Source organism: Montipora foliosa, chromosome 8 (genome assembly GCF_036669935.1).
Source record: "Montipora foliosa isolate CH-2021 chromosome 8, ASM3666993v2, whole genome shotgun sequence".
NCBI lineage: Eukaryota > Metazoa > Cnidaria > Anthozoa > Scleractinia > Acroporidae > Montipora > Montipora foliosa.
In genome coordinates this window covers 15788457-15805815 of record NC_090876.1, presented here as the reverse complement: position 1 = coordinate 15805815, position 17359 = coordinate 15788457, and the positions used below count along the sequence as shown (strand labels likewise).

Here is a 17359-nt window from a genome sequence, read left to right as displayed (position 1 = left end):
CCTCAGTAGCTAAGAGTCTAAATCTTCCTAATCACAGGTAAGTGACTCAGAATGTTTTTTCGAAGTCAATCGATAACTCCGGAGTCGAGAAATCATGATCGAAAGAAGACGAACCTTCGCTTTCAGACATATTTTCCATTGTTTACTCAAGTAGCAGCGAGTGATATGTTGAGTAAATGACGTCATAAGTCCTCGCTTCAGGCTTTCTCGAATAAGTATGCAGATGGTGGATGCTATGAAAAACAAGTATTACGACGTGATAACATTGAAATGTTGGTGAAAGTAAGTCAAATTCATTATGCGAAAAGCGTATGCGTTTCCTCGAGGATTTGAGACTTTTTGAAACATCTTGTTTTTTCGTCAGAGTACCCCTTTAATTTTAGGGTAATGAGTGTAGATATAACTTTGGAAAGATAAAGCATCCTGTTCAGTATTAAACAAAGCAAAAGCATCGTAAATATATCTACGGTAAAACTCAATACCCGAATTGTAATTCTCTAACCAGTGTTTCTCATGGTGACCCATGAAAAGATTAGCAAATGCATGAGCGAGCGGAGGGCCCATGGCCACCCCATTATTCTGATTATTATGGAAAACGTGATCTACATTTTTCAATTCTTTTGGCAAACACATGCTCGTCATATCACGTAAGTGCAATCAAAGAATGGATCAGGTCAGTCTAAACGTTTATCATTTCCTACCAAACCCTACGGCAACAGGAAGAGGTCCCTCCAGATGAAGTGGTTTTTCAACGTAAAAGACAGTTGTTATGGATCCTATCGAGTACGAAGCTTCAGTGTTAGCTAAACCAGTAAACGTTCCAAAAAGATAACTGTTTGAAGCTAAGAAGACTGAATTGACCTTAACGTAATCTTAAATGTGGAGTTTATTCAAGTTAGTCGAGCATTCGTTGACAAGTAATCTCAAAAAGACATTTTAGGAAAGTAAAACTGAAACGATTTGATCTGGAAGACCAGAGTTTGTTTGTTTCTACAAACTCTGGGAAGACAAATTGGATCCCCTCAATTTCCTTCTTGTCACCTACTAAATCTAGAGATAGCGGGCGCCCAAAATGACATTACTAGAGGGAAAGAACGAAATCTTATTGGGGTTGTCCACGACATGATTTGTGATAAAAATGTCTTGTAAGTTTGGTTTATTGGCTTACCCGGGGAAGAGAAGAGAAGACATTTATAGTTGAACCCCGTGGATAAATTCATTGCAGAATTTGAACATTCTGAACCTTGAGAAAAAAAGTTCAATGTGGAATGCCTCCAATTTTAGAAAGATCTTACTTTCAAATACCTTGTAGTGCAGATGAACCAAATCGCCTAAACTGCAGCTGACTTCTCGGCTTTTCAACTCTGGTGTATAGGTTCATGAGTTAACAGAACGGAATGATTCCTTCCTTTTCAACATAGTGTGCTATAATACACCAAATACAACAAAAAAAAAAAAAAAGAATGCCAATTATATTGCGATATTAGGTTCAGAAATTCCTATTGGCTCGTTGACTGGCTCGGTTCAAAACAGGCCTCATTCCTTCGTGCAAGCCTCGTTTCAGCAGGTAAAAACAATATAAAATGCTATTACAGCATGTCTTGGTTAATTAATGCTGACAACCAGTTTATTAATGCTTACTACATAAAAAATGAAAGAGCCTTTGGAATTCTGCTAACATTATCATTAAAAAAAGGGAGAAACGTTGGAAGGCGAGAGAAGATGATGGCACATTTCCGTTGTTTAGTCGAAATGGAATGCGTTTTACAAGACTTTTTGCATTGTACTGGGTGGCGTCTTTCGATAAGCTCGCCTTCGCTTGTATTTTCTTTGATTGACAGAGTGAAAGTGGTTGGAAAGGAGTTGTCTTTCAAACGCGTTGGGTTTGCTTCAAACCATACCGGAACGTATTTAAAAATTGGTGTTGGAGGAGGCAGGACAGTTGAGCTCCTTAAGAGGGATGTGAGGGGCACACCCTGGAAAATTGTGAAATCCGTAGGATCCAAGAGCTTGGAAAAGTTTAATTGATGCTTTCTTTCGAAATGTTTCTTGAAAAAATATATGGGTGTAAAAGAAAGGCGGTTTTTATAATTAGTCTAAAAGTGGGGGTCTCAGGCTCTTCCAACTCTCCCTCGCCGTCCGTGAGCACTTCCTTCTTTTGAGGTATTTTGGAAATATTGGCACGAAAGCGCGAACGAATACCTGAACGAAGACGCAATGTAATGCGTTCATTGCAAGTCACTCGGGATCAAAATAGTGTACCAGTCTCCACTGAAAGCAAATTTATCGTCGATCGATCGCTGGAGTCCTCTAAAATTTCAATTTGCAATCACGCATAAAATTCCGATAGTCTTATTGTTTGCATATTTGCATCACTTAACCGTTTCCAAGCACAAGCATTTGGTATAAGTTAAGTGTTTTGAGAAGTTAAAAATAGAGATACAACCTGATTAGAAATGTGTCAGTATATTATTTTATGTGCCCTGTATTCCCCTGATCGCAGAAGTTAATGCATAAGACCAAGAATGCAAACGGTTAACTACTCTCCGAGCTCTGCAAACCCCACACATACGTTTTGCAATATGCTTAATTTCTGTTCCTCTCACTTGTGGAAAAAAAATCAGTTTGAGATAGTCTTCAATATTTAACTTAGTGCTTTAATCAGAAGTAGTAGTAATGTACTGGCTATTATGGACTCGTGTGGACAAAATTATGCATGTTGTCATGCGATCGGTCGCGTCTATCTCTCAAGACCCAAATTGGACAAAGTTTTGAATCATTTTGTCATGTTATTTCAATATATATTTTTAGTTTAACCATCGAAATCAGTGCGCAAAATGTATGTGTGGGGTTTGCAGAGAACCGTTTCCATTCTTGGTATTATGCATTATATCGGGCAGCGCTAAAAGCTGGAATCCACAATCTGGAATCTGTAATCTGTAATCTGAAATCCGGAAACCAGAAACCAGAATTATCCACACATCGCGAGAACTACATCAACTTACCCACTCCTAGTACACTCTGCTATAATCCCCACACTCAAGTATTTATATATTAAGTACTGTGAGGAAATGTAAACTGTAAAATGGTTCTGACCGTGTTATTTTGGATATTAAGACTTAAGCATGGTGGTGACATCATCAAGCTAAGGCAGCGCACTTAAGGGAAACTTAAACTTATTTAATTTACTTTCCTTATTTTTCACCTGCCTTGGTACAAAAATGCCTCTTTTAAGGAAAAAGGCGCCCGGAGGATTTGTTGCGTAAGTGATGACGCGTAAGTGATGGCGCGCCACTAAGGCTGTCGATCATAGGTTCAGGAAGAACATACAGTGAATTTGAAACTTTTTCATTGTTTATCGAACGTAAGTTCTTTTGAGACGTCCCAACAGCATTGAATCTTTAATCTTTAATCATGATACTCCTAAAACAGTAATGACTATACTGAGAGGACTAATTACAAGAGAATAAGATTTAAATTTATTTACATAAAACATAGGATAAAATGACATAGTAAATAAAATTATAAAAAAAAAACGTAAATAAAGCAAGATAGTATAAATAGTATAATTATTAAATGAATTGATCCGACCTAATAAATGAAAAAGCATTTAATTTAAATGTGTCTAATTTATCAATGTTTTTGAAGCTGAGAGGTATATAGTTCCATAAAGCTATTGTCCACGGGTAAAAAGAATATTTATAAATATCGTTATTCACTTTCACTTGTTTGAAAAGACGGCAGTTTGGAGCTCTTGATGATCTTTCATTCGGTATGACATCAGGTGGAAATGGTATGCCAACATGGCCCATATAGATTTTAATATATAGATTTAGCCATGCCTAAAAGCGGAGCTCCCGGGTTGTTTATTCTTACTGGCTGTAGGATTAGTAAAAATAAAAGGCTTTGGAATTGTCTGCGTTTTGGTTTAATTTCCTGGATATTGCTTAATTATGTCAGTTTCTTCGCTGCCTAACTAATCCATTCCACGGTTAATTTCGCCTGAAAAACCGACTGATCGCATGAATCACGAAGGGATTAGGGTTAAAGTGCGTTTTCGGTTTTTCCAACAAAATTTACTGTCGAATTCACCAGTTACATGTAGGCAATTATTTTTTCTTGAATCGCAAGAGTTTTAAAAGAAAACAAGCAAATCCTCAGCAAGCGAACGGAAAAGGAAAGAAGCCATTTTAGAGTCGAATGTCAAAAGCCAGCGAAAAGGAATCACGCTAAAATTAGAAATCACAGACGTACTTTAGCTCGTGATGTGACAGATCGTCTTTGTCGGTTCAGGGTCAAATAAGGAGTTTTTTGGATGTACTTTATTCCACGTTATCTCTGAAAACGAGATCATTTACATTTTGATGTATTTCATTGAAACACGCCAGCTTGGCTTAGAACCAGAACCGGCTAGAAAGGACAAACTTCAAAAAGATCTCCAAAACATTACCTGTACGTGCTCTAAACAAACTTCTGAAAACACAAGCTGGTGATGTTTCTCATTACTTTTACGAGAACTCATTGAGATTACATGTTTCTAACATAAGGGCAAAATTTTCTTGTAACTGTCAAGGCACATCGAAAAACAGTTAGGCAAGCGGAGTAAAAAAAACTTCTTGTTCGCTCGCATTTTAAAGCCAAACAAACCAGCAAACAGATCAATTATTTCTGTCCAAAAAGAGTACACATGATTGTTATTGAATTCCAGTTGAGAATGAAAATTAGAGTTTCATTCCTGAACAAAGCAGAAAACGACTAAACCACTTTTTAGAATATGCATGCACTTGAAATAACTCATCCGCAGAAATAAAAAACGGTTTAGTGTCCAAAAAAAGAATTTGTGGAGTAACTTCTTCCACCACTTTTGAGCTATTACTGGTGTACCGTTTTGTCGTTCTCGTTCTCTTTCTCTCTTCTTTCGTTTCTGTTCTTCTCTCAAAGGGCGCCTAGGCATCTTGCAACCTTAGTAGATTCAAAATTTAAAATCTTAAGATAAGACTCATGCCAAAAATTGCAATTCAGAGCAAAAAAGCATCACTAAACAAATTAAAAATGAACACTCAGCTTGAAGTTTATATCCCTCCAATGCTTGACTTGAATAACTACTTAGCCACTAGTGCGTCCTGACCACAGATATATTATGTCAAGCCTGGATTGAAACCAGCGAAATATGCAATAAAAAAATATTTTCCAAACCGTACCTGAACACGAAAAGCATCGGCTGTCAAGATCTTTTGTTGACGTAGCATGGCCGTGTAGCCGCGTCGAGCCACAGAAAGAACGCGAAAAATTAAGCCTCGTTTATGTGTGTGTCTGATCTGGCTTACGCCTGCGATCCAATCAACAACCAGTCCTTGGTCAGCGGTGAACTCAAAAAGAAAAAAAAAACATCTGACCTCGATAAGGTGCAACTTGAGCCTGCGATATAGTCACAAGATACTGGTCAGCGGATACCTTGTTTTGACAGGTGTTAATTGACCATAACCGTGATGTCCAATGTCAAAGATGTATGGTGGAAACTGGATGAGCTCTAAACTTGAGCCCGTGATATTGTTACGTGATACTGGTCACATTGGTAAACGTGGAGGAGTGGACGGACGTACGATCGTACGGTCGTACGGTGACCAAAACCAAATTTTCTCGCATATTTTCTTAACTATGGTGTTCCGCTATAAAACATGGTGCCTTGTGAAAGAAGTCTTCTGTGAGTCCCAGCCAAGAGTTAGTACCATAGGTGTAACGTGGCTATAACACGAATGGGGAATGGGGAAACAAGAAGGTTTTGAAGATTCTGCCGAAAGGCTGATGAATATTGTGCTTCAAGGTCGACAACTGATTGTATAGTCGGATTGGGTTTGAAGATTTTTGTGCCGCGTTTTCGCAGTTTGGACATAGCGTGGCCTTCAGAATGATGTACTTCCAAGGACCCAAAATGCCCAAAAAGTAGAACAAACCATGGAAATAACAACGTAAAACTGTTGAAGAACATAAAAGAAATACAGCAAAAGGAAAGAGAAGCATGGATGGACACAAATGGACAAGATTGAAACGGATTGCATTTGGGTAATCTTAAAAAAATCGGTCCGACGTTTTTCAAGTCTATAGCAGAATCATCATAGAACTTTATTATTACAGAACTTTTAACTTTATTTGTCTTTTAATGTTTAAAGCTGAATAGCTTGTGGGGTTGTGCACAAATGAAATCAAATGAAATTAATACATATCAAATCAAATCATGTATGCGATGTAACGATAATTGCATCAGAAAATGAATTTCAAACTACCATTTTCGAGTTTAAAACTCGTGATGAACTTAAGATTTCCCCTAAACACCCTAAAACGACGTGACATAGCCCGTCTATAATCTATTATTTTGGAGGCTGTAGTAATATCTTGAACATAATCAAAGCCGGAACGAGGGACAGATGGTAAAAACACAACTTTAACTTGTTTATTTAATAAATTTCAAACATTATTACTTTTACGTAAACTTGACCATGTACAATAATTTGGATTATGATTCATGATTAATTTGCTCGATGTGTCTTTTTAGACGGGGATTTCCACTTAGAAGAGTAGGTGATAAGCAAGATACACAAGACGCCAGGCCTCGATTTTTCAAAGGTGGATAACGCTAGCTATCCACCTGATAAATCACTATCCAGCGGATAAACAGTGGTAAAACCGACTGAGTTAACCAGCGGATAGTGATTTATCAAGTGGATAGCGCTATCCACCCTTCAAACAACTGGGGCCTGTTGTTATTATTTTAAATTGGTATAGAGCACCAGCAATGAAGAGAACATTACCATAGTTGTGGAAATAAGTGCCATGTCTTCAGTGACTATAATTTCATCAAATAACATGCTAAGTATATTTATACCGAACAATAGCAATTGAGTTATCCAGTGGATAAGTTGCTGTAGTTCTCGCGAATTGTAGATAATTCTGAATTCTGGTTTCTGGTGTCACAGGTTTCTGGATTCCGGAATCTGGATTCCGGCTTTTAGTGCTGCCCATTAACTTCTGCGGGGAATAGAAAGCACGTAAAATAATATACTGGCATATATCTAATCAGGTTGTATCCCTGTTTTGAACTTAACCCCTCAAAACACTTAACTAACACCAAATGCTTGTGCTTGGAAACGGTTAAGCGATGCAAATATGCAAACCATAAGGCTATCGGAGTTTTGTTCCATGATCTCAAATTGAAATTTTAGAGGACGCCAGCGTTCGATCGACGATAAATTTGCTTTTGGTGAAGAGTGGTACACTATTTTCATCTCGAGTGACTTGCAATGATCGCATTATATCACGTCGTCTTTCAAGTTCATGCTTTCGTGCCAATATTTCCAAAATACTTCAAAAGAAGGAAGTTTCCACGGACAGCGAGAGACAGTTGGAAGAGATTGAGACCCCCACTTTTAGACTAACTATAAAGAGCGCTGTGTTTTTTTTTTGTTTGTTTTTTTTTTTTTTGTTTTTTTTTTTGATCTAATATAATTTTTTCAAGATAATCTCGAAAAAATGCAGCAATTAAACTTTTCCAAGCTCTTGAATCCTATGGATTTCACAATTTTCCAGGGTGTGCCCTTCACATCATCCTTAAAGAGTTCAACCGTCCTGCCTCCCCCAACACCTTTTTTTTTGTAATACGTTCCGCTTTGGTTTCATGCAAACCCAACGCAGTTGAGGGACAACTCCTTTCCAACCACTTTCACTGTGACAACCAAAGAAAATACAAACGAAGGCGTGCTTATCGAAAGACACCACCCAGTACAATGCAAAAAGTCTTGTAGAACACATTCCATTTGGACTAAACAACGGAAATGTGTCATCATCTTCTCTCGCCTTCCAACGTTTCCCCGTTTTCTAATGCTATCGTCAGCAGAATTCCAAAGGCTCTTTCATTTTATCTGTAGAAAGCATGAATAAAGTTGGATGTCAGCATTAATTAACTGAGGCATGCTGTAACAACACTTTATATTGGTTTTAGCTGCTGAAACGCGTCTCAGTGAGACAGTCTCATGGGACTGTTTCACTGACTGAAGAGAATTGAGAATTGAATCTTTAAGGCGGTGTAATATATTGTTCCTCAATTTCCAGAGCTAGACATGACACACTTATCACTGCAAACTGAAAACCATTCGCTCTATGTTATTATGCGGGAGGCTTGATTTATTTTGTACACGAGAATGAGAGTCTTGCTTGCATTTTGTGGCTAATCTTTACATCGAGCAAAATCAAAAAGACGAGTTGATTGGTAAAATAGACCTTGTTTTCTTATAGAGCAGACAAAAGTAAGTAGCCCACCCTAAATATAAAAAAAAAATGAGCTGATTACTTGTAACACAAACATTTAATGTCTGCATGAACATCAACAGGAACCGAACACATTTTCAGCGCAAAGGTACTGTACACAGCCGGCTTTTTGTAAATACCTAGATGTTAGACACAGCTCATCACTTCATTTTTCACTTTTATTGTGCTACCTCACAAAGATATATTGCACAGTGTCATTCCACAGAGTCATATATTGCACAGTGTCATTCCACATTTTTCATTCCACATTGTTGTTGCATAGTGATGTATTATGGTTGCCGAAATTATTCAATATTCGATGTCGCGTATATGCGTTTGATAATTTCCACATATTGACAATAAAATTCAAATATATTTGAGTTTGTTCAATACATTCGATAAACTTGTAGCAAAATTGGATAAATTCACCTTGATACGCATTCGATTCTCTCCTCCATTTATGAAACAATTCATGCAATATTGATTCGATCATTCCAGCAAAATTGATGCGTTCATCACAAGCAGGCTTGATTACTGTAATGGTTTATTGTACGGTGCTCCTGAGTATCAAATTAAGAAACTTCAAAGAGTCATGAATGCTAGTGCTCGATTAGTTTACCGCGCACCTAAGTACTGTCACATTACTCCTTTACTAAGAGAACTGCACTGGTTACCAGTGCGCTTGCGCGTAGATTTTAAGATTCTTCTTGTTACATTTAAGATACTTCAAGGTGTTGCGCCTAGCTTTCTTGAGGATCTAATCTCTGTCTTACCAGCCTCACATTACCAACTACGCCGTAACAATAATGGTATATTGTTAGAAAGACCTCGGCTAAGAACGAAGAAGACTATGGGAGATCGCGCGTTTTAGATAGCTGCCCCCTTCTCATGGAACAGTCTTCCTCTGCCAATAAGACAGGAAACATCAATCGACTCTTTTATATTTATTTAAAAAGGCTTTTAGTTAGATTATTTACTCATTTAATTTAATACTGTGGTTCCTATAAATTCGATATTTTACTAATTACCCAGGAAATTTTTATACTGTTAATATTGTAATCTTACGGAGTGACTTTAATTTAGTTTAATAATAATATTGTTATGCGCTTTTGAGTATTTTTTTAGAAAAAGCGCAATATAAGTATTAAATATTATTATTATTATTAAATTCGAACAAAATTCATTCGATAATGCACGGGACCTATATTCCATATTTGGATAGAGGGTTTGGCAACTGTGTTTACAAAATGGCGGAACGAATTGAATGGGAACCTTTGACGCTAATCCTGGATAAATGTGAAATAGATTCTGAAGGGGTAACCTATCCTATCGCAGCCAATGTATTTAATGGTGTTGAAATGGCTCTTTCTGTTATTCTTGTCAAATAGGGAAGGTCACGTGCATTATCGAATGAATTTTGTTCGAATCATCGAATGAATATTTCTTGAATTTTCGAATAAATTTTGCTGGAATCATCGAATGAATATTGCTTGAAGTGTTTCATAAATGGAGGAGAGAATCGAATGCGTATCAAGGTGAATATATCGAATTTTGCTACAAGTTTATCGAATGTATTGAACAAACTCAAATATATTTGAATTTTATTGTCAATATGTGGAAATTATCAAACGCATATACGCGACATCGAATATTGACACATTTCGGTAACCATAGCAGAGAACATCTTCAGACAAAGATGGGTGGTTTCATAAACAGATTCGTTTTCCTTGGTTTGTGGAACTCCAACGATCTTTAGGTTGTACTGATAAAAATAAATGAGAATGTCGCCGATGGCTTTGTTGATTCTGCCGACATCCTTCGTTCGTGAATCACGTTTAGTCGACATCCTTCGCTAGTGAATCACGTTTACGAGACAATTTACCAATCTCTTCTTCACATGATCTGGTTCCGTATTTCAGTAAGGCATCTTACTGGTCACTAAGAAATTTCATGTCCTGTTCATTTGATTGACGTATGGGAGATGCTTGGTTTCTTCTCTGTTCCGCCATCTTGCTTTTCACGTTCTCGAAATCCTCACTGTTGCGACTGCTTTTTTAACTGATCGTTATCCTTACGTAGAGATTTAACATTGTCCTTATTTGCCATCTCGTCAAGGAAAATATGAAGCTGTAAGATGTCACCAGAATATCATGTAAAAAGAGTCAAGAAAATGTACGGAGAACCCGCTGAGGCGTCCGTCAATTGAAACCTTCAGTTAACATTGGTCTTGTCAGAAGCTCAGAGTACAGGCGTAAGCTTGTGGTGAAAAAGAAGTTGTAAATGATCAACATGTAGGCCTTGAAGCCAAATGTTTCTCGATTTCCTTTTATTTTCTTCAATCTTCCTGGATTTAGTATTTTACTGAACCACGTGTCTTCTCAGGGGGTATTAAGCAAAGATATCTACCATGGCACTGTAATGATTTCCCATAACAAAAAAATATCGTTGACTATTATATTTGTACTGCATATTACGCAAGGAAACCTTGAATCTCCTGAAAAAACAAAACGCAGCTCAGTTGATAGTTATGAAATAAAAACACTGTCGAGTTACTGCATTACCACACGTACGCAATGCGTTCCTACTTAAAAAAGAAATATCCCGAATCTCCTCAATTACCCCTCCCCTCCGCTTCTCGGCCTTTTGGCTAAGATTAGGTCATCGGCCAATGGCTACGATCAAGTAACAAGGTACTACGTACGATACTTCTTTCAGGCATGGCACAGAACAGTTTAGGCTCTGTCTGTTCTCTCGAGAAGCGATCACTAGGTTTTTTTTGGTTTTGTTTTAATAGTTTATTGTTCAGCACGAGTGTAGAATCATGACGAACTTTTGTAGTTTCTGAACTATTTTCTACTTGTAGCTTTTGTTGAGTTTTGAATCGATGACAGAGAGAGTTTTGGCGATTTGAACCCGGACTGGATTACTGGATTTAAGCTTTTTTTCTTAACGAGATTTCAAGTTAATGTGGAACGTTTGCTACCAAGATTTCAAGTTCAAGATTTAAACCCTTTCCAAGGAACAAGTCTTTTTGTCTTCGCCACGGCAGATTCAAACAGTTTGCAAAGACCTAAACCAGGATTACGGAACCGGACTTCGAATACAGGATAATAACTTGTTGAACCGTGATTTCTAACACGTTTTCCGGGTGATTTAGAGCTCATCTTCTAATTTTGGATGAACGGAATTAAGGAAGCAAGTAAAGCTGTGGGATTTGAATAAAGCCTCCTTCGAAAAAAAGAAATCAATAAAAAATCCCGTATCCTGATAACCCGCTTATAGTGCTTTGTTGTTTGCATTTGCAAATTTAGTAACATTAATAATTAGTTTTTACAACAAAGAACTTCAAGTTATATTACAGAGTTATCTTTTTGGTAATCTCTCGCCATTTCCGAAGTTTACTTGTAGTTGAAATTCACTGTAACTGGACAATTTGTGTTAACTGTTTGCGCAGTCCACGGATACGCCCTTGTAGGCGTCTTGTTCGTGCACACAACCAGTGCAGTTCCTTTCATTTAGAGGCGCCCTCTTCTTCACAATATTCAAATACAAATTTTAGAGCGAAGATAGTTAACATTTATCAACAAACAATGATGTAGTGGTCTTTGCCATTTAAGCGACTAGCTAAAAATGAGCCGCGAACAGATGGACTTCGATCCTTGTTGATAGTGAAAGGGCTTACGCTTCAATTATGTGTTTTATTTATTTATTTATTTATTTATTTATTTATTTATTTGTTTATTTATTTATTACAATTTAATGGCAAAAAAAAATCTGTATGTACACACAAACAAAGCCATAAGGATAATCTGTAAAAGAGTGAAACACTCCAAGCGTGACAAATCACCATGAAGCTAATATCTAATAAAATAAATATAATATATAGATTTGGCTAAACCTAAAAGCAGAGTTATTTATTCTTACTGCCTGTAGGATTATTGAAAATAAAAGGTTTCTAATTGTCCGCGTTTTGATGTTTCCGGTTGCTGCTTTAATAATTAAATCATTTTCTTTTCTTTCTTCTATTAAGAAAAATCATTGCCTAACTAGTGAATTCCACGGTACATTTTATGCTAAAAACCGATGTCGCATGAATCACGAAGCGATGATTTCAATATTGGTTTTTTGAGAGAAATTTACTTTGGAATTCACCAGTTTGGCCATTTTTTTTTTTTTTTAACCCCATGAGTCTTAAAAGAAAACAAGCACACCCGCAGTGAGCGAGTGGAAAAGGAAAAAAGCCATTCCGGAGTCAACTGACAATAGACAGCGAATAGGAATCACGCTAAAATTAGAAGCCATAAAAAAAATTGTCAGTTCAAGGTCAAAAAAGAGTTTTACTGATGTTCTTTATTCCACTTTATTTCTGAAAACGAGATCTTTCACATTTTGATGCATTTCATTGAAACACGCTAGGTTGGCTTGGAACAAGAAGCGGCAAAATATGGCAATTCAACCAAGAACGGACGAACTTCAAACAAGATCCGCTCCAACAATTAAAGGAATTTATTGCCCAGAGGAGATAAATGGATTTATGCTGAGTGTGACATGCTTAGTTAGTTATTTCCCATGTTGCAGTTTGACCATTTCTGTCATCCGGGATTTTCTGGGGATCATTCACCATTTGTGCCTGCTAGGCGGAGGCTATTTCAACAGAGTCAAATCAATTTTCCTTCCCCACCCTCCCCATTTTTACTTTCTTGTGGATGGCGTGTGTCCCCTCACCTTTGCTGGCCGGGATACTGTCTTCTATATTTGGGTATTTCCTACGTTACCATGCTGATTTTCAATAAACGGCCTAGCCCATCAGCGCTTGGCCAAAATATCCCAAACAAATGTAGTATTATTTGTGCCCCAGCAACCGTCTCGCCCAGAGCAATGCCTTGCCAACAATATCTGTCAGACTGTATAGAGTATGAAGCATAAATAGCGTTTAGATGCTGTACACTAATTTTTGAAAACACAAGCTAGTTGAATTTTCCCCAAATTTACGAGATTTTATTGCGATTACGTGTTTATAAAACGGTCCTTGTGGGACTGTGCTTGTTGCTCTTCCAAGAAGAATATCATCTGGGCATAAATACGTGCCGTCGTCGGGAACTTCTGATAGCTTTCCAGTTGGGTGCTGATTCAAGAGATTGGCCACTTCAAGAAGACAGGTGTACAACTCCATCGGCGTCAAAATAGTTTCTTCAATTGCTTTCTTTAATGCAGACTTCGTAGACTTCACAATAGACTCTGAGCAACCATTTTGGCGAGGGGCTTAGGGCGTGGTGAACTGCCATCTCATCCCTCCTTCAGCTGGTTGCTGTCCCATTCCTTGATCGTATCATAAAGTTCAAGCTCAGCTCCAACCATTTGAGAGCCGTTATCCGAGATCATTAACTTTGGATAACCCCAGTAGGAGACGAATCTTCGTAGGACTTGGAGAAAATCCATGGAACTAGCATCCGTGGCTAGTTCAAAGTGGACTGCACGTGTGTTCAGAAAAGTGAAAATCACTCCATAATGCTTTGCTGTCTTGTTTCTACCAAGCTTTACTTTGATGGGCCCAAAATAGTCGCACGCGTTGTGAAGGAAGGGTGGTGTGTAGGGCTGCAATCTCCATGAAGGAAGATCAGCCATCAACTGGGTCTCAGCCTTTGCTTCCAATTCTCGAGAGAAGGTGCATTTACGCTTGACAATCCTGGACACATTGTGACCTCTGACAATCCAATACTTCCGCCTGCATTTTGCTGTGATGGCAGCAACACCTGAATGACCACACTGATGTGCCCGATGGGTGACTAACATAGATATCCAGTGTTTCTATGGCAATAAAACAGGACGCGTGTTATCGTAAGACAGCAAAGATGGATCGACTCCACCACCAACTCTTATGATTCCAATTTCATCAGCATATGGCGTCAATGTTTTGAAACATCATCTCTGCATTTTTTGAGGTCAACCAGACTGGGCAAACTTCAGCCAATATTCTTCTGCATCTTCAATATCTAAGGAGTTGAGTGGACCCATGTTTCTTTTCTGGTTATAGTCGACTCGTTTTAGCTTGCTGCGAAGATTCTGGCAGAATCTCCTGACGTACGCAGTAACTCGGATAAGTCTTCTCCAACTTGAGAAATCTTCACAGTTTAATATAGGCTCAGACACAGTGACTGGGCAAGCAATTTGAATCCTCCGTCGTTCTTTATTCACTTCAATTGAATCAGGACTTTCTGTCTCCACAGGCCAAAGTGCTTCCTCTGTCTGCAGAACTTCTAGACCTTTCAGCCATCTGCCCTTCATTTCTTCAATGGTGATACCCTTGATATCATCTGCGACATTATGTTTTGTTGGGCAGTGCGACCAATTTGACGGCTCTGAGTTGCTCTGTATCTCTCCAATTCGAGATGACACAAACGGCTTGTAACTTCGTGAAGGACCCTGAATCCAGGCTAGTGCAATCCTGCTGTCTGACAAATATCGTACCCCCTCAAACGTCAGGCGTGATTCCTCTAATATGGTCTTGCCGAAGCGACATGCTAATACAGGTCCTTGTAGTTCGAGACGAGGAATCGTTAACTCCTTTAGAGGTGCAACCCTTGATTTAGCAGCAATGAATCTGACACCAAACTTCCCATTTCGAAGTTTCCATCAGTCATAGGCACAGGCTCTAAAGGCTTGGCATGAAGCATCACAAAACACAATCAGCTTAGAAGCTCCAACCGCTTCAGAAGGTGTGAGACATCGATCGATATCAGCTCCTTGTAGTTCGAGACGAGGAATCGTTAACTCCTTTAGAGGTGCAACCCTTGATTTAGCAGCAATGAATCTGACACCAGACTTTCCATTTCGAAGTTTCCATCTGGTATAGGCACAGGCTCCACTTGATATCATTGAGTTTTGATACTTCTTCGAGCAACTCGAGCCATTTTTGTCTTGCTTTAGTTGGCACTTCTTCATCCCAATCTAATCCCAATTGCCATAGCTCCTGCATAGCAGCCATATAGAGGCAACCAGGTAGAGGCAGTGTGGCCCAGTGGTTAGGGCGCTTGCCTTGAGTTCCCGAGATCCCGGGTTCAAGACCCGCTCTGACTACTCGTTGAATTTGTTCATGGTAGTCCCTGGTTCAACTTCCCAGCTGCACTTGTAAATAGCCAACTGGTTTGCCTCCGGCCATTTGGGATTCTTAACAGTTGTTGTTGTTGTTGTTCTGTTCCGTTGTTTCGTTGTGTTTCATTGGCCCTGAAAAGCCCCTATGGGGAGCGGTCAATTAAGTATGTATTGTATTGTATTGTATCATTAGCTTCATGAGAACTGCTGTTGCTGCGCCAATGGGATCGAGGATACCTGCCAGTTTACTCAGGAGAATTCGCTTGGTTAGGTTTAGAGGAATAAGCGTCTTTGGATTATTAGATTGGGTGGCATCAGCCTATATGACCATCTTTATTTTTCACGTGAGCATGTCATCTTCAGGGAGCCAGACCGTTTCTAAAACTCGTTCCGTTTCTGCTTCGCTGCCAAGTACGACCTCTTCTGAATTACTATCTTCAGCAAGGTTTACATTTGAAATCCACTTCTTTACATAAAAGCCACCTGCCGAAAGAGCCTTGTCTATGCTTGACGTCATAGCTTTTGGCTTCCTCAACGTTTTGGACCGAATCACAAATGTCGTCGACGTAAGCATTCTTTATGATTGCTTCAGTTGCCTTTGGGTTGCTTTCTTTATTCATCTCTGCCGTTTTTCGCATCGCCGTTATTGCCATGGTTGGTGCAGGACGGTCTCCAAACGTAAGAACAGTCTTCACGTAGCCATCCGGTTCTCGCTCCGTCTCGTAATCTCTCCATATAAATCTGTGTACGTGTTGGTCAGGTGGTGGTATGGCGATCATGTGCTACATCTTTGTTATGTCACCACATAAAGCAACATGGTTCTCTCTGAATCGTTTGACGACGTCAAAGAGATTGTTAAGTAGGTATGGCCCTTTATACCAGTAGTCGTTAAGCGTGTGACCGTTGAAAGAGGCTGAGCCATTAAAGACAATTCTTATAGGTGTGGTTTTCAACTCTGGACGAACAACAGCGTGATACGCCACATAATGTATAGGTCCCTTCCACTCTTCAATATCCTTTTCTGTTAACTTTCTGGAAAATCGCATTTCTTCCATTTCCTTTATCTGATCCCCGTACAATTTGGCGTATTCTGGTTTCTTCATCAAGCATCGCTCGTTTGATTCCTGCTTTTTCAAAACTTGCGTATAGTTGTTGGGTAAACACGCGGGATCTTTCTTCCATGGGTGGTACTTCATAAGCCAACCCTTTCCTTGAAGTTTACAGCTTTCTTCTATTAGCTTTAGCTCTGCCTTCTCTTCTTTGGACATCTTCCCTGCTTTACAGGTGCATGACGTAAGAGACACTCCCATGGCTTCTGTCTTCCAAAAGTCAGTGATATATGTAGGCGTGGCCAGACGAACATGGAGGACTTGTTTCATTTGTGGATGGACATCCTTTGAATGGTATCCGAAAACTACCCACCCTAAGGGGCTTTTGCGTACCACGAAATCTTCTTTTGTCTCGGTTTCTCCAATATGGAATCGAGGATAGCTGATTTACAGGTATACCAAGAGCACTTGAAATGTAGTTGACATTTGGACTCGCGGTTTCGTCTGATATTTGGGGGATTCCTACTGCTCGAATTGTCTGCACTAACTTTCCGTTGTCGTCACACACAGGAACTTTATAAAGCTTCGTATTTAGATCTTCTTCCACGCCTCCCACTTTAGTAATGACAATGGTTTACCTTGAAGGCATAGGCGTTCGGCAAGAGCCGTTCTTATTATGCTGACTAGCGCCCCACTATCGTAGAAGACGCTGGCTTTTACGGTTTCGGTGTCGCTTCCTTTGATTAAACCAGAAACTATAGGAAGTATCGCTTTGCCACTGTCTTGAATAAATGAAACTTGCATGTTCTCTGACTTTTCCATGCCAAAATCAACGTGAAAAAGCTTATGGTGGAACTTTCCGCACGAAGTACCATCGCGTCTTTTTTCGTTAAACGCTTCTTTGCGTAAGCAGTTCG

The 17359-nt window shown here is 39.0% G+C and overlaps 3 protein-coding genes across 3 annotated transcripts; all 3 read right to left on the bottom strand.

Moving 5' to 3' along the window:
- Positions 1 to 14244: 14244 nt before the first annotated feature.
- On the bottom strand, positions 14245 to 15243 carry LOC137968311 (uncharacterized). The gene is made up of 2 exons (XM_068814913.1): positions 15007 to 15243; positions 14245 to 14865 (listed from the first exon to the last, which is right to left on the bottom strand). Exons 1-2 carry the CDS (start codon positions 15241 to 15243, stop codon positions 14245 to 14247), a joined length of 858 nt encoding a protein of 285 aa, XP_068671014.1.
- Positions 15244 to 15830: 587 nt separating this feature from the next.
- Positions 15831 to 16172, bottom strand: LOC137968310 (uncharacterized). The gene has a single exon (XM_068814912.1). The coding sequence runs from the start codon at positions 16170 to 16172 to the stop codon at positions 15831 to 15833; it is 342 nt and encodes a 113-aa protein (XP_068671013.1).
- A 3-nt stretch (positions 16173 to 16175) lies between these two features.
- On the bottom strand, positions 16176 to 16772 carry LOC137968309 (uncharacterized). Its single transcript, XM_068814911.1, has one exon. It carries the CDS (start codon positions 16770 to 16772, stop codon positions 16176 to 16178), a length of 597 nt encoding a protein of 198 aa, XP_068671012.1.
- Between the last annotated feature and the right edge of the window lie 587 nt (positions 16773 to 17359).